The 24,215-nt window shown below is 45.6% G+C and overlaps 2 protein-coding genes across 2 annotated transcripts in view; one reads left to right on the top strand and one right to left on the bottom strand.

Annotated features, from left to right (window-relative positions):
* The window catches only part of COMMD7 (COMM domain containing 7), a 319,129-nt gene that overhangs the window by 150,460 nt on the left and 144,454 nt on the right, over window positions 1-24,215 (bottom strand). The window lies entirely within an intron of this gene.
* Window positions 8,676-24,215, top strand: part of EFCAB8 (EF-hand calcium binding domain 8) — a 101,331-nt gene continuing 85,791 nt past the window's right edge. The window contains exons 1-2 of the mRNA XM_050807415.1: window positions 8,676-13,161; window positions 17,350-17,515. Coding sequence (XP_050663372.1) covers window positions 12,949-13,161; window positions 17,350-17,515 — 379 coding nt within the window. The 5' untranslated portion in view covers window positions 8,676-12,948. The remainder of the gene's footprint in view (window positions 13,162-17,349; window positions 17,516-24,215) is intronic.

Here is a 24,215-nt window from a genome sequence, read left to right as displayed (position 1 = left end):
TTGCCATTTTCAGTCAGAAATAAAGTTAAATGGGCAGAGGTAGTGTGTTGTAGGATATGTAGAGTCATGGTTATGGATGCTCTATAAACCTAACCTGCTGATCTTGACAAGGGCTGCACCCATAGTTAATGGTGTGATACCTTCCTTAAAGTGTTAAGTACCTTCAGAAGGAATTTGACACCATATGTATTGGTCATCTACAAGAAGATACCTTCCAGGAGTGCAAGGAGTTTGTGAAGATACTGTTGGCTACTGTCAACTGAGAAGTTACCTTGGTAAGGAGAGAAGCCGATACTGTGGGTATCTGACCAAGTGCATTGACCTGGCTCTTGAATTTGAAGCACATACAGTTTTTGCTGCTTGGTTTGCTGGGCAGGTTCTGTGTTTCATGAAGGATAGGTAAACACATGGGTTCTCTGGCTGGATTTGGATCATTGTTCGTTCTGGTGATTCTCAAACTGATGGGCTTCAGAATCACATGGGGAACTTGTTTGACACAATGTATTTATAAAAGTTCATCACCTTAGATTCTTAGTTGGGAGGTTGAAAACCTGCATTTTAATTTGGGCCTTATCTATATGTCTGCAATTTTAAATAATAATTCTGGCAAGGGGAACATCAGACTTGAGTCCTCTTGCAGGTCTCTCCTGCTTTGTGAGTGTTGAGCTGTTTGACTTCTCTTGTTCTTACCTACAAGACAGAGATGATGATTTTGGCTGAAGCTCCTCCCTCACTGGGTACTTGTTGGAATTAGAAGGAGCTGATGGACAGAAGAAGAAAAAAAAGAAAAAACAACTACAAAGCTAGAAAGCTCTGTACAGACAAGAGACATTATTTATGGCACAAGTTCTTCGGATCCAGTCTGAAATTCTGTTTATAGATTAGAAAAAGCTTAGGACAGGGCTTTTGTATCCTGAGAATTCGGAAGGGCATTCCTTCAGACAGGTTTTGGGTATTTTGTAAAATAAGTAACATGTTCTTTTAGTATTTCCTTTTCAGCATGGTAGTATGGACAAGTAGAACTCTCTTCTGTCTTCAGGCGGTTACATTTATCCTGTTTTTGTTTTCTTTTAAATGAAGATTCAATGTCTCAGATTCATTGATTAAAAAACCCATATTTTCTTCAAGGTTTGCTCTCTAGAATGTGAAGGGTTTTGAAAAGGAAACATTTTTCTTTTGCTCTAGCCAAGGTGATCCTCTATAGTTTTTCTTTTAAGGATTGTTTCAGAAGATTGAGTATAAAGGACTCCTTTTGCGACGTTGACCATAGTTCATTGCAAAGTCCGCAAATAAAAATCCAAGCTTTAGGCCTGATCAGCCTAATCAGATTAGCTTGCAAGCATGTGGGTGACCCAAATATGACTTTTGACAACAGAGAACATTGCTTTGAAACAAGCTGAACCTCAGTCTGTGATCAGGGTTATGAACCACCCGTCATTTTTCTGGTCTGGCACTGTTGTAATATGTCTTTTTTTTTTTTTTTTTGAGACAGAATCTTGCTCTGTCACCCAGGCTGGAGTGCAGTGGCATGATCTTGGCTCACTGCAACCTTCACCTCCCGGGATGAAGCAGTTCCCATGCCTCAGCCTCCCGAGTAGCTGGAATTACAGGCCTGTGCCACCACATCTGACTAATTCTTGTATTTTCAGTAGAGGTGAGGTTTTGCCAAGCTAGTCTCGAACTCTTGGCCTCAAGTGATCCACCTGTCTTGGCCTCCCAGCACTTTGCTGGGATTACAGGTGTGAGCCACCACTCCTGGCTTGATATCATACTTTTGAATTCACACATTTAGTTTGTAAAATGTCAAAACCAGATGAATTCATATTTCTTTCTGTATCTTCATGACGCTTGCTGCTTTTTTTCTCTTCATTTTCACATGCAAGGGTATAACAGAATGTTCAGTTTTCTCTAAAAGCCTGAAGGGATTCTGTACTTTTACATTGAACTTGACTTTAGTTAGAACCATTAACCTAGATGACTTCAGCCAAATTATGTATCGTTTTTTTTGTTTTGTTTTTTGAGACAGGGTCTCCTGTCACCAAGGCTGGAGTGCAGTGGCACAGTCATGGCTCATGGCAGCCTCAACTTCCTGGGCTCAAGCTATCCTCCCACCCCAGCCTCCCTAGTAGCTGAGACTGTAGTGCACACCATGCCTGGCTGTCTAATTTTTTTGTGTTTTTGTATTTTTTTTTTTTTTTTTGAGACATAGAGTTTCGTTCTTGTTGCCAGGGTTGGAGTACAGTGGCGCCATTTTGGCTCACTGCAACCTCCGCCTCCTGGGTTCAAGCGAGTCTCCTGCCTCAGCCCTGAGAGTAGCTGGGATTACAGGCGCCCACCACCACGCCCAGCTAATTTTTGTATTTTTAGTAGAGACGGGGTTTTGCCATGTTAGCCAGGCTGGTCTGGAACTCCTGACCTCAGGTGATCCACCTGCCTCGGCCTCCCAAAGTGCTGGGATTACAGGCGTGAGCCACCACGCCTGGCCAGTATTTTTGTATTTTTTTGTAAAGACGGGGTTTGCTATATTGCAGGCTGGTCTTGAACCTCGCGCTCAAACAATTCATCCATCTCTGCCTCCTAAAATGCTGGGATTACAGGTGTGAGTCACTGTGCCTGGCTCAAATTGTTATGTAGCTGTAACTTGTGAAGATCTATCTGTTTCCCCTTTGGCTTAATCTGATTTGGAAAGTAATGTTACCTTAGTCCCTGGAGTACAGAAGCTTTCTCTGTACTCTACTGAGGTTGTATCCGGCAGCTTCATTAATTTGGTTATCTAGGTGAGCAGGTCAAGCCTTAGAGTCAAATTTCTAGGCTCCTCAATCTAGAACCTTAAATCTTGAGAGGGGTGTGTGTGTGTGTGTGTGTATCAAAATTTAACTCTCGTTTCCTTGTATTAGAGGCTCTCAGGTTCTGAAATGTGAAATGGAAATAGCCTTCATAGACATGTTTCTGAGTGTGAGGAGAGGCAGTTCTTTGTCCTGTGACCATTTGAAAGCAAACCAGGTTACCCACCAATGCCTAGAACTTTGTAAGTGGCATCAAGAGATAATTTATAATTGTAAAATGACCTATCAGCAGTTTGGGGCTGGGTGTCGGGGCTCATGCCTGTAATGCCAGCACTTTGGGAGGCCAGTGCAGGAGGACTGCTTGAGCCCAGGAGTTTAAAACTAGCCTGGGCAACATAGCAAGAGACCCTGTCTGTATTTAAAAGATAAAATATATATATATATAAAGGCAGTTTGGAATTCTATTTGTCTTGCCTTATTTACTTTTTAAAAATTTCTACCTTAGGTTTTTCCTGGTTTACTTTGAGTGTCTTTTTGCAGTCTGAGGAGATTGTTGGTGAGGCTGGGTGTAGGTATGAGGCAGAGGAGGAAGAGTAATTTATTCCATCTACTGAGCCTTTCATTTACTTTCTGTTTTGGTGGTAGAGTGGGATGTGGGAAGCTTTTGTTGGGTGAGAGTCGGTCTATCAGGGTAAATCTTAAAAAGCTGGATTTGTGGCTCTTACTAGTTACTATGTCTCCAGTGGAGACAGAGATTAGTTTTTAAGATTTAGCCTTAATGGATGATTCACAAATTGCAATGCAGAGTATTGAAGTGAAGTCCAAGGTCAAGCATACAAGTGGGTAGACTGAACATATGAAGGGGGTGTGGGGTTGGCACCCACCTCTGACCTTTACTGAAATAAATGAGGGAGACAGTGCTGTAAGTGGAATGCCATGGACCAGGAGTTAAGACCAGAGTCCTCTGCTGGGCCCTGCGTCTGAAGTCTGCAGAGCATGGCTTTTCATTGGCTCAGTGAAGAGTTGAGTCCTGGTTCAGAAAAAGTTACTGAGGTCTGTAAAAATCAGTAGGATACTGGAACAAGAAAGAGTGGGAGAGTGCCTAGTTCCCAGCAAATGTTGCCAGTGGAAGCTAATTTTCACCAGTGAAGGGTGATTTTGATAGAAAAGCACAGTGTCTCAACTACTTTTGGTTTTGACTCTGAAAGAGGAGGCTTTGACCGGAGGGATAATACAAGTGGCCTACCACCTGTCTGGCTTTTTCCCCACAGGTTGCAAGCTGCAGGGAGGGCCTTGCTAATTTTAGTACCTCCATCCCCGAATCATCTAAATGTATTTTACCCAGGACCTGTCATGGTTTATCTCAGTGACGAGTTTTCCTTTCCTCTCGCTTATTTATCGTGTTCATATTCATATTTTTCATAATGGGGCCTGTTTATATATTTTGAAGTAGTTCTAGTGATTTTAAGATCCAGCAAAACTTCAAGGTCATCTGGATTTTGGCATTCTACTTAAGTTTTCTAAGCTGATACATTCTTTTTTTTGTTTTTGTTTTTGGGTGTTTTGTGTGTTTTTCTACAAAATGTGAGAGAGTTAAGCATGTATAATTATATATGACTGCTGTTTTCACTTTGAAATTTTAAATCCTGCTCGGGAGAATGGAATAAGCTATTGTATTTTTTGCAGGCAGCTATGGGATACCCCAATTTGTCCCTCCCTCCTCAATTTTGAAGGCTGAGAGAGGAAGTAATTTCTTTTTTTTTGGTGGGGATGGGGTTTCACTATGCTGTCCAGGCTGGTCTCCAACTCCTGAGCTCAAGTGATCTGCCCTCCTTGGCCTCCCAAAGTGCTGGGATTACAGGCCTGAGCCACCGTTCCTGGTCCGAAGAAGTAATAATTTTAAGATTCAGTGTTGAGTGAAATACATTTATTCTTTAAAATTTCTAAGAGTCTTTAACTCTCTAACCTAATATTTAATATTTTCCCCAGTCATTAAGAAGTGCTTTTTGTTGTTGTTTTCCAGGCAGGGTCTCGCTCTGTCATCCAGGCTGGAGTGCAGTGGCATGATCACGGCTCACTGCAGCCTCGACTTCCCGGGCTCAAGTGATTCTCCCACCTCAGCCTCCCAAGCAGCTGGAACTGCTCAGCTATTTTTTTTATTTTTGTAGAGACAAGGTCTGGCTATGTTCCCTAGGCTGGTCTCAAACTCCTGGACTCAAGCAGTCCTCCACCGTTCCTGGCCAAGAAGTGCCTTTTTTTTTTTTTTTTTTTTTTAAAGTAGGTGCTGAACACATGAGAATCTGCCTTTTTGTTGAATCTTTTTTTTTTTTTTTTTTTTTCTTTTTTTGAGACGGAGTGTTGCTGTTGTCGCCCAGGCTGGAGTGCAGTGGTGCTATCTCGGCTTACTGCAGCCTCCGTCTCCCAAGTTCAAGTGACTCTCCTGCCTCAGCCTCCTGAGTAACTGGGATTACAGGTGCACGCCACCACCATGCCCGGCTAATTTTTGTATTTTTAGTAGAAACGGGGTTTCACCATGTTGGTCAGGCTGGTCTCAAACTCCTACCTCGTGATCCACCTGCCTCGGCCTCCCAAAGTGCTGGGATTACAGGCATGAACCATCGCGCCCAGCCTGAATCATGTTTTTTTGAAACCATGGGCATCTGAACCTGTAATTCTGTCAGGTAGTGTTGTGTGGTTTTAAATGTCATGTGAGCTGAGTTACTGACCTCAACCTACTGCCAGGTGAAGGTGTGATCCTGTGATACCAATGTTGAGGGTCCCTGCTAGTTTTAGCAGTCAGTGACTTCTCTCGTGTTTATTTTTGTTTGAAAAAGAAAAAGGCTCTCTTTTTGGCTATAGAGTTGCATCTTGAAATTTTTGACTAATTACATAGAGCTGAAGAAGGATACAAGTTTTGATATCTTAAAATCGTAGGATTGAGGCTTGAAAGGACGGTATTGGCATTGCAGCTAAGTGGGAGTGTGAGGAAGCACCTTCTCTAGGGCAGGTGATTGCATCTGTTAGTGTGGCTCTTGGCCCCCTGAGTTGCTCCTTTCCAGTCAGAATTTCTTTAGCATTAGCAAGTGATGCCTGAAGTAATCTCAGGTAGGACTTCTAACTTTTTTCCAAATTATTTTTGTGCAGAGGTTTATCGAGGAGATTTTTCTTCTAAATGTCCTCCTTCCCACTTATTTTATTGTTACTGCTTTTTTCTCTTTTTAATTTTTTTTTTTTTAATAGTGACATGGTCTCACTATGTTGCCCAGACTGATCTCAAACTCCTGGGCTCAAGTGATCATCCTGCCTCAGCCTCCGAAAGTGCTGGGATTATAGGCATTTGTGCCTGGCCCTGTTACTGTTTTTCTAACCTGAGTTACTTAGGATCATATTTTCATTCTTTTGTAAAAAGGTGGGAGTTTTCTGAACTTTTCCTTAACTAAAAAGTGGAATGCATCTTTGTATTTTCCTTTTTTTACTCATATTTCTCACCAGGGAGGGAAAAACATTTATTGTGACAGAATTTAGCATATTTTAGGCCATATTAAAATACTGATAAATGTAGTAATCAGTGAAGATTGGTTCTAGTGAAAAATATATACCATTTGATTAATGTGTGTTATTAGAAAAATGGCAGGAACTGCTGTAAGAATTGCTAACATTGTATTGGAAAATGAATATACTAAGCTAAGAAACAATGGGAAACTCATATTTAGGGCCATCAGCCTTTTTTTTTTTTTTAAAAATCCCTTCTAATTTATTAATATCTAGTCTAATAAACCCTGATTTATAGGACCTTTGCACCTTTTTTTGACTTTTTAATTCATCCACTCTTAAAATTCTACTCTTGACAAAATCCTTTGTCTCCATTATTGATGAAATGAGAACAGACTTTTGTTTTTGTATGTTGGTGTTCTCTGAGAGGTGAAGGCCCAGGGAGAATGTTTTGTTTGGTGGTCATGTAGCATTTGAAAACGTCCACTTCCACGTGAAATGTGACTTAGCTGGGTGTCTTTTAACATCTGGAATCCACATCCCTGGTTGAAATCTCTGGAGACAATTACCTTTCACCAACTTGTCTGCTGAATTGCGCCATGGATCAAGATTGCAGTGGCTGCATCAAGTCTTGGCCTGCCCTGAAGTCTGGATTTGTAAGTCCCCCATTTCACACATAACGCTCTTGTCTCCTTCTTATTTTCAAAGAATTGGAGCTTACGCAGAGGGCAGAGGAGGCACTGTGCCTTTCACTGTCCTGGAGCCAGTTGGTCTTTTGGTTTTGGTGAACCCTGCTTTTTAAGAGGACTCCCTGGCATCTTCCAGAGGACTTCCAGCATCTTCCTGCTACTTGTTTTATGTATTATTTTGTATCTGTGTTTGTCCTGTTTGTGCTGTAGCTCCTTTCACTGTCTTCTGTAAGTTCAACTTCTTCAATAAAAGAAATTGGATGAAAAATGGTTCTGTGATTATGGTTTGTGGGCTGGGTTCTGATGCTTCATTTATGTTCTTCATATGGAATTCTGTCTCATTTCCCTGGTTCTAAATGTGACCAGCAGACCCAGAGTTCCATCTCGACTTCATAAAGGAGCTGTCTTGGACTGGGAACAGCTGTCGATGTCTTTGTTGAGATGGGAGTTGGAAAGTGATAGCACTTTGCCAGCAAGATTAACCGGGGAGATCAAATTGAGTCAGGGTGAGTGAGGGTGTTGGGTCAAAGTTGCACTCCAAAAGATTGGATACCTCTGCTGAAGACCTCTGCCTGAGCTCCAAGGCTGGAGAGCAGCTCTTACCTGTGTCCTGACCGGCTTTCAATGCGCGTATCCTTAAGTCATCTGCCTCTACAAATTCCTACAAACCACTCATTCCCCTTTAATCCCTAGCATGTTCCCCTAGTGGCTGCTCTGAATTCTCACCCCTGTTCCAGATGGTACTCTCCCCACTTGCCTTGCCCTGCCCCTCTTCCATAAGCTCCGGACAGGTCAACTTTAGGGAACAGATTGAGGCAGATGGGTGTGACTTCTGATCTGACCTGTTCTCCAATTCTGAATATCAACCGAGTTTTATATCTCAGCCTTCCCTTCCGAGTTGGAGGAATGGTACTTGTCTTGGCCTCTCCCCTCTTACTCCTGCCCTTTTCTTTGGGTGGTCTCTCTTGCCAGCAACCAGCATTTTTTTTTTCCACTTGGCATTTTACCTCTGTTCATGAACATACATAGAACCACTTTCTCCTGGTGAAAGACATTTCTCTTACAAAACGTTTAGTTTTGAAATAATTAAAAATATATAAATAGTGGGGCCGGGCGCGGTGGCTCACGCCTGTAATCCCAGCACTTTGGGAGGTTGAGGCGGGCGGATCACAAGGTCAGGAGATCGAGACCATCCTGGCTAACACGGTGAAACCCCGTCTCTACTAAAAATACAAAAAATTAGCCGGGCGCGGTGGCAGGCGCCTGTAGTCCCAGCTACTCAGGAGGCTGAGGCAGGAGAAAGGCATGAACCTGGGAGGCGGAGCTTGCAGTGAGCCGAGATCGCGTCATTGCACTCCAGCCTGGGCGACAGAGCGAGACTCCGTCTCAAAAAAAAAAAAAAAAAAAAAAAAAAATATATATATATATATATATATAAATAGTTGTAAGACTACTACAAAGAACTTCCCTTTGTCTAGACTAACTGAACATTTTGCTGCATTTGTGTTGTTATACATGTATTTGTTTTTTTGTTTTTGTTTTTTGAGACAGTCTTCCTCTGTCGCCCAGGCTGGAGTGCAGTGGCTGGATCTCAGCTCACTGCAAGCTCCGCCTCCCGGGTTCACGCCCTTCTCCTGCTTCAGCCTCCCGAGTAGCTGGGACTACAGGCGCCCGCCACCTCGCCTGGCTAGTTTTTTGTATTATTTTTTTTTTTTTAGTAGAGACGGGGTTTCACCGTATTAGCCAGGATGGTCTCGATCTCCTGACCTCGTGATCCTCCCGTCTCGGCCTCCCAAAGTGCTGGGATTATAGGCTTGAGCCACCGTGCCCGGCCTATGTATTTGTTAAACCATTTGAGAATTACAGACATCATGCCCTTTTACTCCTAAATACTTGTTAAGTGTACATTTCCTGAGAACAAGGACATTCTCATAACCACAATACTGTTATCAGAAGCAGAAAACATTAATATAATGTAGAGTCCACGTTCAAATTTTACATAATTTCACTGAGAATAACAGTCCTTGCAGCATTTTTGTTTTTTCCCAATCTGGGATTCAATTCAGAATAGTGCATTGCCTTTAGTTGTTGGGTCTCTCTTTTGTTTTATTTTATTTTTTATTTTATTTTTTTGAGATAGAGTCTCGCTCTTTTGCCCAGGCTGGAGTGCAGTGGCGCGATCTCGGCTCACTGCAAGCTGCGCCTCCCAGGTTCACACCATTCTCCTGCCTTGGCCTCCTGAGTAGCTGGGACTACAGGTGCCCACCACCACGCCCGGCTAATTTTTTGTATTTTTAGTAGAGATGGGGTTTCACCGTGTTAGCCAGGATGGTCTCCATCTCCTGACCTCGTGATCCGCCAGCCTCAGCCTCCAAAGTGCTGGGATTACAGGCGGGAGCCACCGCGCCCAGCCAGTTGTTGGGTCTCGAGTCACCTTTCATCTCTAACAGGTCCTTAGCCTTTCTTTGGTTTACATGGCATTTTATTTTGGCCAGGTGTGGTGACTCACACCTGTAATCCCAGCACTTTGGGAAGCTAAGGCGGGCGGAAAGCACTTGAGGCCAAGGAGTTCGAGACCAGCCTGGCCAACATGGAGAAACCCTGTCTCTACTAAAAATACAAAAGTTAGCTGGGTGTGGTGACGGGCGCCTATAATCCCAGCTACTGAGGAGGCTGAAGCATAAGAATCATCAGAACCTGGGAAGTGGAGGTTGCAGTGAGCCAAGATTGAGCTACTGCACTCTAGCCCGTGTGACAGAGACTCAAAAAAAAAAAAAAAAAAGTTATTTTGTTGAATATCCTGTAATTTGGGTTTGTCTGTTTCCTTATGATTAGATTCAGATGTATTTTTTTGGCAGTAATACTACTGAAGCAATGTGCCCTCCATGTATTGGATCAGAGTGGCCCCATCGCTGATGGTGGTAACTTTTTTTTTTTTTTTGAGATGGAGTCTTACTCTTTCGCATAGGCTGGAGCATAATGGCACAATCTTAACTCACTGCAACCTCCACCTCCTGGGTTCAAGTGATTCTTGTGCCTCAGTCTCCCAAGTAGCTGGGATTACAGACGTAAGCCATTGTGCCCGGCCTATTTTTTCATTCTATAAAAATTGGCATCATACTATGCACCTTTTCTGCATCTTTTTTTTTTTTTTTTTTTTTTTTTTGAGACAAGGTCTCATTCTGTCACCCAGGCCCCAGAGTGCAGTGTTGTGATTACAGTCCACTGCAGCCTCGAACTCCTGGATGCAGGTAATCCTCCCACCTCACTGTCTTGGGTAGCTGGGACTACAGGTGAGTGCCACCGTACCCAGCTAATTTTTTGTATGTTTTGTATAGATGGGGTTTCACCATGTTGCCCATGCTGGTCCCAAACTCCTGGACTCAAGCGATCTTCCTGCCTTGGCCTCCCAAAGTGTTGGCATAGATGTGAGCCACTGTGCCTGGCCTGCATCTTGCTTTTCTTATTAGTACTTCATGGAAATCTCTTAGCTGCTGGAGGTCAGATTCATCCTTCTGATGTTTGGGTGATGTCCTAGGTGCAGGTGCACTGATTCATTCACTTCTCTATAATGGTTCACTTTTGGTTTTTGCTCCTATGAATGATGCTGCAGCAATCACTCTTCAACAGTGGCCTTTCACAAAGGAGTCATTTAAATTACTACTCCTACCCACTCCACTGAAACACATTTTATTTTATTTTTTTGAGACGGAGTTGTGTTCTTGTTGCCCAGGCTGGAGTGCAATGGTGCGATCTCACCGCAACCTCCGCCTCCTGGTTCAAGCGGTTCTCCTGCCTCAGCCTCCCAAGTAGCTGGGATTACAGGCATCCACCACACCCAGCTAATTTTGTATGTTTAGTAGAGACGGGGTTTCTCCATGTTGGTCAGGCTGGTTCTTGAACTCTCAATCTCAGGTGATCTGCCCACCTCAGCCTCCCAAAGTGCTAGGATTACAGGTATGAGCCACTGCGCCCAGCCATTGAAACACATTTTAAAGATTGCCATGAGCCTGGTGTGGTGGCACGTGCCTGTTGTCTCAGCTACTTGGGAGGCTGAGGTGGGACGATCAGCTGAGCCCAGGAGTGCAAAACCAGCTTGGGCAACATAGCAAGACCCCATCTCAAAAGATTGCCATGAACCCTTTTTTAATTAAAATAAAAATCAATTGCATGATTTAGGCTATAAACATCTTCCATAATCTCACCTGCCAGAGATGACTGCCATTAATTTTGGAGTATATGTCTCCAGGCTCTTTTTTTATGCATGTGCCAACATGTACATGCATATATTCTTAACAGAAATGGACTTTACATACACTTCAGCTTTTTCACTGGTAACCTCTTAATTGCCTTTTTCAATGGCCGTTTCTTTCCCTTATCACCTTAGCTCACTTTGTAGCATCCCATGCTCCTAGCTGTCTTGTGTGTTTCTCCCTCTTTCTGTAGCCACTCCTCAAGTTTCAGTCCCCAGATTTCCAGGTATTCGTTTTTATTATTTCTTTTTCTTTTTTTTTTTTTTGAGACAGGGTCTCACTCTGTCATCTAGGCTGGAGTGTAGTGGTACGATCTCAGCTCTCTGCAGCCTCAACCTCCTGGGCTTAAGCAGTTCTCCCACCTCAGCCTCCTGAGTAGCTGGGCATGTAGGTGTGTGCCACCACACCTGGCTAATTTTGGATTTTTTGTAGAAATGGGGTCTCAGTGTTGCCCAGTCTGGTCTCAAACTCCTGGATGCAAGTGATCCTCCTGCCTTGGCCTGTTTTTTAATTCCTAACTGGACAGCCTAGTATCACATGCATTAAACCACTTTCCCTCCTTGCTCCTTTTTTTTGGAAGTGGTTCTGGCATTTCTGTTAACTTGGTTCTTGGCTTCCAAATCTCCTTCCTTTAGGCTGTCCTCTCTCCTTTGGTCCTTAGGTGTGAGCTGGTGCCAAGACACTGCTAGATTAGAGCATTCTTGGGTACCGTTCAGTCTTCTCCCTCCAGCTTGTGCTGATGGATTTTATTTTTTTGAGACAGAGTCTTACTCTTGTCGCCCATGCTGGAGTACAATGGCTTGATCTTGGCTCGCTGCAACCTCTGCCTCCCAGGTTCAAGCAATCCTCCTGCCTCAGCCTCCCAAGTAGCTGGGATTACAGGAACCTGCCACCACACCTGGCTAATTTTTTGTATTTTTAGTAGAGACAGGGTTTCACCATGTTGGACAGGCTGGTCTCATTTGAACTCCTGACCTCAGGTGATCCTTCTGCCTTGGCCTCCCAAAGTGCTGGGAGTACAGCTGTGAGTCACTGCACCTGGCTGCTGGTGAACTTTCATAGTTGCCCTTCATTTTATTCAGACTGGCCAGGTATTCAAGATTCTACTTTCTGCTGCCAATTTTTTTTTTTTCTTCTCTCCCATGATTTCTCCCTCCCTTCTGCCCCCAGGGCCCTTCAGGTCAAGCCAAGCTGGCTCACTTGGTCTGTCTCCTGTGCATGTCCTGGGCTTAATTATTTCTTGGCTGTCCCCCTGCCATCCTAGAGTGCCTTCTGGACTCTTGCCTGGTGGGACTTGCTGACAAGGTGGATTGGTGCTCCAATGACCCTAACAAAACTCTGTCATCTGTCTCATATGGAGGCCTTGCTGACCCAATAGAAACGTTCCCTTTATATTCCCAGAGAAGAGCTCTGTTCTGTCTGCTCTCCCGAAGTCCTGACTTGCAAGGGCACTGGAAGGCGGGTGGGGAGGGTATATGCAGCGGAAATGAGGGGCCCTCATTTTTCTAGTCTGTTTATTGTACTTGTACTACCACATGGCCTCCTAAGATTCTTCTACTTCCGTAGAAAGTGTGATCCCCTTTAGAAAGCCTCTGGCATTAAGTCAGGAGTAAAGAAACTTGTGAAACCCCATGGCTTCTGCAGGACAACTCCTCTCTATCAGGGGAAGAAAGGCTCAGATGCAAGCTTGGCAAAAGCTTTTTGCTGGAGAAATCTCTGGGAAAAGGGATGCTCATCAAATGCTTGCTGGGAGTGTCCATGGGCAAGGGGCAGCCACCCTCTCCCTTGACCTTGACTTCTTTTCCACCTTTTTGTGACCTGGCTAAGTCAACCTTCCACGGGGTCCTTACAACGACTGGAGTTAAGTTGACTATGATTCCCTATTCTAGGTCAAGACTAATGTCTTCTGAAGACTTAGCAGAGATCCCTCAACTCCAAAAGGTAAGACAATTATCTGAACTAATAAAGGGTGGGGCATTCCACAGTCACCCAAAACCTCACTTACCAGCATGGAAGTACAGTGGTTTCTGCATTGGGGAGGGGGTTGCATACTCAGACGTTTACTGGGCAGGTAACTTAAGTGTACTTTTTTTGTTGTTTTTTTGAGACAGAGTCTTGCTCTGTCGCCCAGGCTAGAGTGCAGTTGCACCATCTCGGCTCACTGCAACCTCCGCTTCCCGGTTTCAAGCAATTCTCCTGCCTCAGCCTCCTGAGTAGCTAGGATTACAGGTGTAATTTTTGTATTTTTAGCAGAGACAGGGTTTCACGATGTTGGCCAGGCTGGTCTCGAACTCCTGACCTCATGAACCGCCTGCCTCGGCCTTCCAAAGTGCTAGGATTACAGGCATGAGCCACTACACCTGACCTAAGTGTACTTTTAAAGGGCTGCCTGAAACTGGGTATGGTGGCTAACACCTGTAATCCCAGTACTTTGTGGGCCGAAAGCAGGAGGATCGCTGAGCCCAGGAGTTTAGACCTGCCTGGGCAACATAGTAAAACCCCCATCTCTACAAAAAGTAAAAAATTACATAGTGGCACATGCCTGTGGTCCCAGCTACTCCAGAGGCTGAGGTGGGAGGATTGCTTGAGCCTGGGAGGTCAAGGCTGCAGTCAGCTATGATCTCGCCATTGCACTTACCCTGGGCAACAAAGTGAGACCCTGTCTCTAAAAAAGCAAAACAAAAAAGCTACATGAGTCAAATGCAACACACCCGAGCCCCCTGATGTACGGTCTGTACATGGACTCCACTTCTCTACTTAATTTTGTCCAGCAGGTTGTGATAATGGTGGGATGGGCTGTAAGAGTTTTTATCAAGCCAGGTTTGTATTGTCTGTTATGTGCTTGGGGCTGGGGAATATAGAGATAATTAATACAAATTAGATTAAGATTAAGTTAAACATGCCCTTGCCTTTGAAGAGCTCACTATGAAACAAGGAGTAATAACAAGAGCTGTCATTTATTGTGTAATTACAGTTTACTAGGGCTTCACATGTATTCAGGTGTCATTTAAGTCTCAACCACAACCCTGCAAGGTAGGGACTGTGGCTCTCTGTTTTGCAGAAGAGGAAACCTGTGGCTCAGAGAATGACGTGATATGCCTAAGTTAAAATAGCCTGTAAGTGGGGGAGCCAGACAGAATTCCAACCCAGAGCTCTGGGGCTCTGTAGCCGTGTGCTTCCCCTCATGGCTTGCTGCCTACATGTATGGACAGACATGCACACTTATTATGCCTTGAGGGGCAGATATGAACAAAGACCTGGGAATATGGAGGTGGCAGTGATGACCGTCATCTGAAAGTTATGGAAGAGCTCCTGGTGGGGAGGTTCTATTTGATCGAGAGTCTGAAGAGTGGGTAGGGGTTCACCTCTGAGGGAGATGGGCTGGATTGTATATGGGAGACAATGTGAGTAAGCACGGAATGCTTACTGGGCTTGGGGATGGTGGGAGCAGGTGGTGTGCCTGGAACATGGTACATGCTTGAAACTAGAAAGATAGATCAGAGCTGGTTAGGAAGTGTTTTGAATGCTACACTCAGGAGTTGGGGTGAAGAGTGTCAGAGTCAGGGTAAAATCATTGATCAGATTTGCTGCCTAGAAGCCAGGTGTGGTGGCCCATGCCTGTAATCCCAGCACTTTGGGAGGCTGAGGCTGGAGGATCACCTGAGGTCGGGAGTTCGAGGCCAGCCTGGTCAACATGGCGAAACCCTGACTCTACTAAAAATACAAGAAATTAGCTGGGTGTGGTGGCTTATGCCTGTAGTCCCAGCTACTTGAGAGGCTGAGACAGGAGAATCACTTGAACCCAGGAGGCAGAGGTTGCAGTGAGCCGAGATCATGCCATACTCTAGCTGGGTGACAGAGTGAGACTCTGTTAAAAAAAAAAAAAAAAAGCCGGGCGCGGTGGCTCACGCCTGTAATCCCAGCACTTTGGGAGGCCGAGATGGGCGGATCACGAGGTCAGGAGATCGAGACCATCCTGGCTAACACGGTGAAACCCCGTCTCTACTAAAAATACAAAAATTAGCCGGGCGCGGTGGTGGGTGCCTGTAGTCCCAGCTGCTGGGGAGGCTGAGGCAGGAGAATGGCGTGAACCCGGGAGGCGGAGCTTGCAGTGAGTGGAGATTGCACCACCGCACTCCAGCCTGGGCGACAGAGCAAGACTCCGTCTCAAAAAAAAAAAAAATTGCTGCCTAGAAAGATGATTGGTGCCAGTGTTGGGAGGTGGATGGGGAGAGAAGGCCGAACTCTGGTCTCAGTTAGTGGTGGTCATTGTACTTGTCCCAGCAAAAGACTAGAGTTCGAGGCGAGCAGGGGTGTGGGAGAGGAGGCTTATATGTAGGTGGTGGATCCCAGGAATAATTAACCGGAGGGACAGTAGAATGCATAGGAGGAAGAGGGAAGAGCTGAAGGTGGTACTGAGATTTCTAATTTGGGACCTGGGTGGGTGGTGAGAGCTTTCACGTGTCCTGTGTTGGGCTCCATGGAGGCAGGGACCCTCAGGGTGTTCACAGTGTATCCACAGTGCTGTATCCACAGTGCCTGGCACTCAGTCAATGTGTGTAGACCCTTGGCAAATGAATGAAAGGTCACAGGAGGACGAGCACATTTGCTCTTTAGTTGGGGCTAAGGTGGGGAGAGTGAGCAATTCAATCTCTTGTCTCTTGTCTTTTTGAACTAAAGTCTTCTCAACTTCCCAGGGCCCAAAGCACTGTGTCTCAGTGAGCAGCACTGCCTGCCTGCCACTCAGGCCATCTAATTGTCCACGTTTGGAGCCTTAGGGGAGGCAGCCTTTGATGGCCTGAGCTTTGGTGACCTGACACATTATGCTAAGTATCTGTATGAGTCTTACAGAGGGGTGATGAGAGGAAGCATCATGAGGCCTAGAGGGGTGGGGAAGGCTTTTGGGGGGGATCTGAGAAGGATGAGTAGAAGGGGGAAGTAAGGGAGAACCCCCAGTGGAGGGGTCTGTTTGAGCATTGGTGTGTTGGTAGCAAGGCCAGGGCTGGGGCAGGTGAGCTTATCTGACCCAGATGGGACATCTGGACTGGTCAGGACCAGGTCAAATTAAGGAAGATGGAGCTGGATTCCTTGGGGTCTTTTTTTTTTTGAGAAGGAGTCTTGCTCTGTTGCCCAGGCTGGAATGCAGTGGCACAATCTCAGCTCACTGCAACCTCCATCTCCTGGGTTCAAGTGATTCTCCTGCCTCAGCCTCCTGAGTAGCGGGGACTACAGGCACACGCCACCACACCCGGCTAATGTTTTTGTATTTTTAGTAGAGACGGGGTTTCTACCATGTTGGTCAGGCTGGTCTCAAACTCCTGACCTCAAATGATCCGCCCTCCTCGGCTTCCCAAAGTGCTGGGATTACAGGTGTGAGCCACCGCGCCCAGCCCCCTGGGGTCCTGAATTCTGACCACTGAAGATTTGAAGTGATATAGTTACTGAACTGAGGTCCCTTATAAATGAACACCGTTATGTGTAAGGTAGGACTTGGCTGTATCCTCCTTGAGCCTCACGTGTGGCATCTGTAAAAGGGGAGCAATGGTTCCCTCTCCAAAGTCAGGAGAGTCTAGATTTTTCTTTATCTTCTTAGGTCTAAAAATGGTTAAGAATTATGTGTTTCTCCATGGAATACTATGCAGCCATAAAAAAGGATAAGTTCATGTCCTTTGTAGGGACATGGATGAAGCCGGAAACCATCATTCTGAGCAAACTACCGCAAGGACAGAAAACCAAACACCGCATGTTCTCACTCATAGGTGGGAATTGAACAATGAGAACACTTGGACACAGGGTGGGGAACATCACACACCAGGGCCTGTCGTGAGGTGGGGGGAAGGGGGAGGGATAGCATTAGGATATATACCTAATCTAAATGATGAGTTAATGGGTGCAGCACACCAACATGGCACATGTATACCTATGTAACAAACCTGCATGTTGTGCACATATACCCTAGAACTTAAAGTATAATAATAATAAAAAAGAATAATGTGTTTCTGTCAGTAACATCGTAACACTACTTACCTTGTTCTTTCTCAAAGAGTCTCTCTTTAAATCATGTGCTGAAAATGTTTGGCTCAGGAAATTGAAACATTCAGTCCCTGGTTCTTGTTATATTCGTTCCAGCTGTCTGTCCCACATGGCTTCCAGAACAAGGAGGCTGTTAGCTCCCCAACACCATCCATCACCCTTAGCCAGGTGCCCGACCTCCAGCCTGGGTCCCAGCTGTTTACTGAGGTACACCTGGCCAAGATAGAGAAAATGTTTGAGGAGGACATCAACTCGACTGGAGGTAAGGCCTCTCTGTAGGCTCGGTTTTTGTGTGAGTTCTGCAACAGGGCAGGACCCAGTACCTGGGGTATGTGGAGGGTTCAGACATGATAAGCATTTTGTTTTTGTTTTTGAGATAGGATATTGCTCTGTCGCCCAGGCTGGAGTGCAGTGTTATGATCACCACAGCAGCCTCCACCTCCCATGCTCAAGCGATTCTTCCGTCTCAGCTCCCAGAGTAGCTGGGACTACAGGCACATGCCACCACTCCTGGCTAATTAAATTTTTTTTTTTTTTAGAAACAAGGGCTTGCTGTTAGGTTGGTGAAAAGTAATTGCAGTTTTGCTATTAAAAGTAATGGCAGAAATCGCAATTGCTTTTGCACCAACCTAATAAGTGGTCCAGGCTCGTCTGGAACTACTGGGCTCAAGTGATCCTCCTATCTTGGCCCCCGGAGTAGCTGAAACTACAGGCACATGCCACCATGTCTGGCTAATTAAAAAAATAATAATTGTAGAGACAAGGTCTTGCTACGTTGCCCAGGCTGGTCTCAAACTCCTGGACTCAAGCAGTGCCTCCTGCCTTGGCCTCCCAAAGTGCTGGGATTACAGGTGTGAGCCACCATGCCCAGCCCTGATCAGCATCTTTGCATCTAGTTTCTCCTGTAAAACTTTCAAGCATTATGTAGGTATTGCAAGCATATTGGAGGCTATTTGGGATCTAGAAAATTTTAAAAAATATCCCTAGTCCAAATACCCAAATGTAACCACTGTTAGCATTGCGATGTATGTATTTTCTTCCAGTTTCATATGTATGGTTTATTGTCTATTGCTGTGTGACAGTACCAAAATCTTAGTGGCTTAAACCAATGCACGTTTATCACTTCACAGTTCTGTTGGGGCAGGAGTCTGGGCATGGCTTAGCTGGCTTCTCTGTTCAGGCTCTCATAAGGCTGCAATCAAGTTGTTGGCTGGGGCCGGGTACAATGGCTCACGCCTCTAATCCCAGCACTTTTGAGAGGCCAAGGTGGGCAGATCACTTAAGGTCAGAAGTTCAAGAGCAGCCTGGCCAAGATGGTGAAACCCTGTCTCTACTAAAAATACAAAAATTAGCTGGGCGTGGTGGCACGGGCCTCTAATTCCAGCTACTTGGGAGGCTGAGGCAAGAGAATTGCTTGAACCTGGGAAGCAGAGGTTGCAGTGAGCCAAGATCACGCCACTATACTCCAGTCTAGACCACAGAGTGAGACTCCATCTAAAAAAAAAAAAAAAAAGTTGTCGGCTGGGGCTGTGGAATCATCTCAGGCTTGACTGGGGAAGGAACCACTTCTAAACTCACTCAGGTTGTTGGCAGAATTCAATTCCTTGCCGCTGTATGACTGAGGGCTTCTGTTTCTTCCTGACTGTTGGCAGGAGGCTACCTTCAGCTTCTAGAGGCTGCCCACAGTTCCTGGCCATGCAGGATTCGCCAGCAGAGCTGCTTGCAAGGCTCAAGCCAACAACAGGGAGAAAAACTCCAGCAAGATGGGTGTTGCAATCTCTCTTTTTTTTTTTTTGAGATGGTGTTTCGTTCTTGTTGCCCAAGCTGGAGTACAATGGCACGATCTTGGCTCACCGCAACCTCCATCTCTGGTTCAAACGATTCTCCTGCCTCAGCCTCCCAAGTAGCTGGGATTACTGGTATGTGCCACCACGCCCAGCTATGTTTTGTATTTTTGGTAAAGACAGGGTTTCTCCATGTTGGTCAGGCTGGTCTCGAACTCCCGACCTCAGGTGATCCGCCCGCCTCGGCCTCCCAAAGTGCTAGGATTATAGGCGTGAGCCGCTGCACCCGGCCAGGTGTTGTAATCTTATATAACAAATCATGTAATCACATGCACATAGTCCTGCACACCCTGTCACCTGTGCCATATTCTGTTGGTTAGAAGCAAGTCACAGGTCCCATTACACTTCAGGGGAGGGGATCAAAGGAGGGATTGAGCACCAGGAGGCACACAGTATGGGGGCTGCTTAAGTCTCTCTACCACAGATGCCTCTGCGTGTTTCATATGTCTTTAATCATACTATATGTGTAATTTCAGACTATTTTTCACTTAATGCTAATATCCTAAGGAATTTTCCATATTGCTACATAATCTTCCAAGTCATCATTACTAATGGAGGCAGTTGTTTCACTGGCTAAGCTATTCCCCTATTTTCAGACATGTAGGTTTTATTGAGTTTAATGTTGTAAAGATATCCTTTGTGCATCAAGCCTTTTTTCTGTTTAGAGCTTGATTTTTCCCCTGAGATAATACTCCTGTAAGTCAAATAATAGGAATACTTAAAGGCATCTTTCCTCATATCCACTAGACCATGCCAGGGTCCTATTTACCTGCCCTGTGAATTTTTTTTCAGATTTACAACCACACTGTGATGTGGGCAGGAAAAGATAAGAAATCTCAGTTTACAAATAAGTAAAGTGAGACCTAGGAGGGACAATTTGTGTCTGGTCTGAAGATAGGGGGGTTCCTGGGCGGTGGTCTTCAATATCATTGTTTGCAGCCAGGAATTGCCACCACTGTGTCTGGGAGGACCCCGCTGGTACTGACTTTGGCCATTGTTTTTATTGTGTTTGTGTTTGTTTTGAATAGGTAATATATCCACACAGTTCAATGTACCCAAACGGTTCAAGATCCAAAAGGTACTTTTTTTCATGGTACCTTTTAGATACACAGAGAAAATGTCTTTCTCCCCCACCACCCATGTGCCCAGGTATATCCCTTTAAGTGATTACTGTTTTCTATTTCCTGTGATCTTTATTTTTAATTTTTTAGGGACAGTGTCTCGCTTGGTTGCCGAGGCTGGAGTGGAGTGGTGTGATCATAACTCACTGCAGCCTTGAACTCCTGGGCTCAAGTGACCCTCCTGCCTCAGACTCTGGAGTAACTGGGATTAGAGGCATGTGCCACAATGCCTGGGTAATTTTAAAAAACTTTTTGGTAGAGATGGGGTCTTGCTGTGTTGCCCAGGCTGGTCTTAAACTCTTGGCTTCAAGCAATCCTTCTGCCTCTGCCTCCCAAAGTGTTGGGATTACAAGCGTGAGCCAATGCACCCAGCCTCCAGTGACCTTTAGAAATACAGAAGTACCTTTAGTCATTTCTCTCTACTTCTTTTTTTTTTTTTTTTTTTTTCCTGAAATGGAGTCTCACTGTGTCACCAAGGCTAGAGTACAGTGGCACGATCTCGGCTTACTGCAGCCTCTACCTCCCAGGTTCAAGTGATTCTCCTGTCTCAGCCTCCTGAGTAGCAGGGACTACAGGCACGCACCACCGGCTAATTTTTGTATTTTCAGTAGAGACAGGGTTTCACCGTGTTGGTCAGGCTGGTCTTGAACTCCTGACCTCAGGTGATCCACCTGTCTCGGCCTCCCAGAGTGCTGGGATTACAGGTGTGAGCCATCACGCCCAGCCCTCTCTACTTCTTTTAAATGTTAGTGTCCAGTCGTCAGTTTCCTCCCTTTTTTATATGAAGTGGCACCCTACTGTTCACACTGTTCTACTCTTTGCTTTTTATTTTTTAAAATTTTTATTGTTTTTTTTTTCTTTTTTTGTGAGCCAAAGATTTATTTATTCATTCCTTGCATTTGAAGTACTCTTCGATAACATCCTTGACCTGAGACTCCTTTCCATAGTCCTTAACTACTACACAACTGCAACCAACCACTTTACGGGGTTTCCCCTCTCTGTCAGTTTTACAGAGGCCTACCCATTCTCCTAGTTTCTTATTGTCATCAACCTTAATTAGGTTGATCTGGTGTTCAGCACAAAGGGCCTCCACCAACTTGACATACATAGGCTCATCACAGTTGGTTGCAAGCACACAAAGATGGGCTTGGCGCCTTTTCCTAGGTTTCCTGTAGGATGGATGCCATTCAGAACTTTTGCGCTAACACCATGAACTCCACGCCTTCTTCCCTTGGGTGGCAGTTTTGTTCCGGTTGCAAGAACCCACAGTATTGAGACTGATACACGTACTTGTCTAAGGCTTTGGCAGCTTCGCGAATTCCACGTGCTAGGCCATCGTGGATGAGGGCGGTCTTCAGCACCTCTTGTAAGGCAGTATTAATGTCTATTACACCTCCAGCAGCAGTGCCTTCCTCGGCCATGGCGGTGGGTTACGGGTGAAGCGGAATGTTGAACGCACCGAAGCCTCCGCCTCTGCACGACTCTGCGGCGGCAGGGAAAGAGCTACATTTTTATTCTTTTAAATTTCTTTTTTTTTTTTTTTTTTTTTTTTGAGACGGAGTCTCGCTCTGTCGCCCAGGCTGGAGTGCAGTGGCCGGATCTCAGCTCACTGCAAGCTCCGCCTCCCGGGTTTACGCCATTCTCCTGCCTCAGCCTCCTGAGTAGCTGGGACTACAGGCGCCCGCCACCTCGCCCGGCTAGTTTTTTGTATTTTTTAGTAGAGACAGGGTTTCAGTGTGTTAGCCAGGATGGTCTCGATCTCCTGACCTCGTGATCCGCCCGTCTCGGCCTCCCAAAGTGCTGGGATTACAGGCTTGAGCCACCGCACCCGGCCTCTTTTAAATTTCTTTTAGAGATAGGCTTTTGCTTTGTGGCCCAGGCTGGCGTGTAGTGGTGTGATGATAGTTCACTGAAGCCTCGACCTCCTGGGCTCAAGCAATCCTCCTGACTCAGCCTCCAGAGTAGCTAGGACTACAGGTGCATGCTACCACATCCAGCTACTTTTTTCATTTTTATTTTTTGTAGAGATGGTGTCTTGCTATGCTGTATTCCTTGCTTTTTTAAAAAATTAATTTTAACAAGTTTTACCTCTTGCTTTTTACTGAATGTATCTTGCAGATATTTTCATATCAATGTAAAAAACCCTTTCTCATTTTAAAAAAACAACTGTGACTTTAAATGGGAGAAAGGAAAATTCACCTTTTGTTGATGTAGGATAAAGGAAAATAGGATAATTTTTTCTCTTTCAAAAGTCTTTTAAGGAGGTGGATTATGAGTACGGGCTCCATACCGTGTCTTAGGCACCCCAACTGTCAGTGTGTGCCTTGGAGGGAAGAGGGGACACGCTAGTGTCCTTCTTCCTGTTCTGTAAGTTCCCTTTTCCTAGCTTCAGTCCAGGTTGAATCCAGATCTTTGAGGGAAGTCAGTGGTTCTTAAAGAGGAAGGAGTGCCTTTCAGTCTCCCCAGAAGGTTTTGAAAGCACATAGAGGCAGTTTGACTCCCAGCTCTGTCTGGAAGGAGGCTGCAGGGCTCATGGCCTGTCCCCTGACATCTGTCTTCTACCTGGAAGGACCATTAAGTGCTTAAGCACCTTGGCTGTAACTCCAGATAAGCAAGATGGGTCCCTCTTTTAGCAAGGCATGATTTCGTCAGGCTTTCCATTTATTCCTTGATCCAGCAACAAAGATAATAATAATTACTGTTGTATCATTGTGCTGGGTGTTTTATAAGGAGCATAGAATGGGGTTAAGAGCATGAGTTCTGGAGCCAGATTGCTGGGGTTAGTATCTGGTGCTACCACTTACCAGCTGTGTGACCTTGGGCAAGCGACCACACCTCTCTGTGACACATTTACTTCCTTATATAGGTAGTCCGTGTGCATAAGGCACAGAGAACAATGCCTGGCATGAAGTGCCATCGCTAGCACATCTTAGTGCAGTGCCCACAGAAACCCTCAGGGGACCAGTGTTTGTTGAAGCCAGGACCCAGCCCTGGGGAAACAGGCTCATCATCTCTGCCATCCCAGAGCTCTCAGGCTGGAGTGGGAGATAGAAGACAGACAGACAACAGTGAAAGCGAGCTGGGCGCGGTGGCTCACGCCTGTAATCCCAGCACTTTGGGATCCCAGAGAGCTGAGGCGGGTAGATCGAGAGGTCAGGGGTTCAAGACCAGCCTGGCCAACATGGCGAAACCCTGTATCTACTAAAAATACATAAATTAGCTGGGCATGGTGGCGGATGCCCATAGTTCTACTTACTTGGGAGGCTGAGGCAGGAGAATCGCTTGAACCCAGGAGGTGGAGGTTGTAGTAAGCCAAGATCGTGCCACTGCATTCCAGCCTGGGCAACAGAGCGAGACTCCGTCTCAAAAACAAAAACAAGGCCGGGTGCAGTGGCTCATGCCTGTAATCCCAGCACTTTGGGAGGCCAAGGTGGGCGGATCGTCTGTGGTCAGGAGTTCGAGACCAGCCTGGCCAACATGGCGAAACCCCATCTCTACTAAAAATACAAAAATTAGCTGGGTGTGGTGGTGCACACCTGGAGTCCCAGCTACTCAGCAGGCCAAGGCAGGGAGAATTGCTTGAACCCAGGAGGTGGAGGTTGCAGTGAGCCGGGATCATGCCATTGCACTCCAGCCTTGGCAACAAGAGTAAAACTCCATCTCAAAAAACAAAACAAAACAAAGCAAAACAAAACAAAAAAACACCACTAAAAACAAAAACAAAACACAAAACAATGAAAGCGAGTGTGTCAGCTGATAAAGAATGTCAGCAAGAACCATGGAGCTGGGCAATGGTGGGGGTGGCCTCCTTAGATAGACCCTAGGAAGGCTTCCCTATGGAAGGAGTCCCCTGAATTCTGAGGATGTTGGCCAGGATGGTCTCAATCTCTTGACCTCGTGATCTGCCTGCCTCGGCCTCCCAAAGTGCTGGGATTACAGGTGTGAGCCACTGTGCCCAGCCCAGAAGCACTTTTTAAAGACCGTGATTATTTAAAAA

This window comes from Macaca thibetana, chromosome 10 (genome assembly GCF_024542745.1).
Source record: "Macaca thibetana thibetana isolate TM-01 chromosome 10, ASM2454274v1, whole genome shotgun sequence".
Classification (NCBI taxonomy): domain Eukaryota; kingdom Metazoa; phylum Chordata; class Mammalia; order Primates; family Cercopithecidae; genus Macaca; species Macaca thibetana.
The sequence above is the reverse complement of the archived record's forward strand: the minus strand, read 5'-3'. Positions and strand labels throughout refer to the sequence as shown.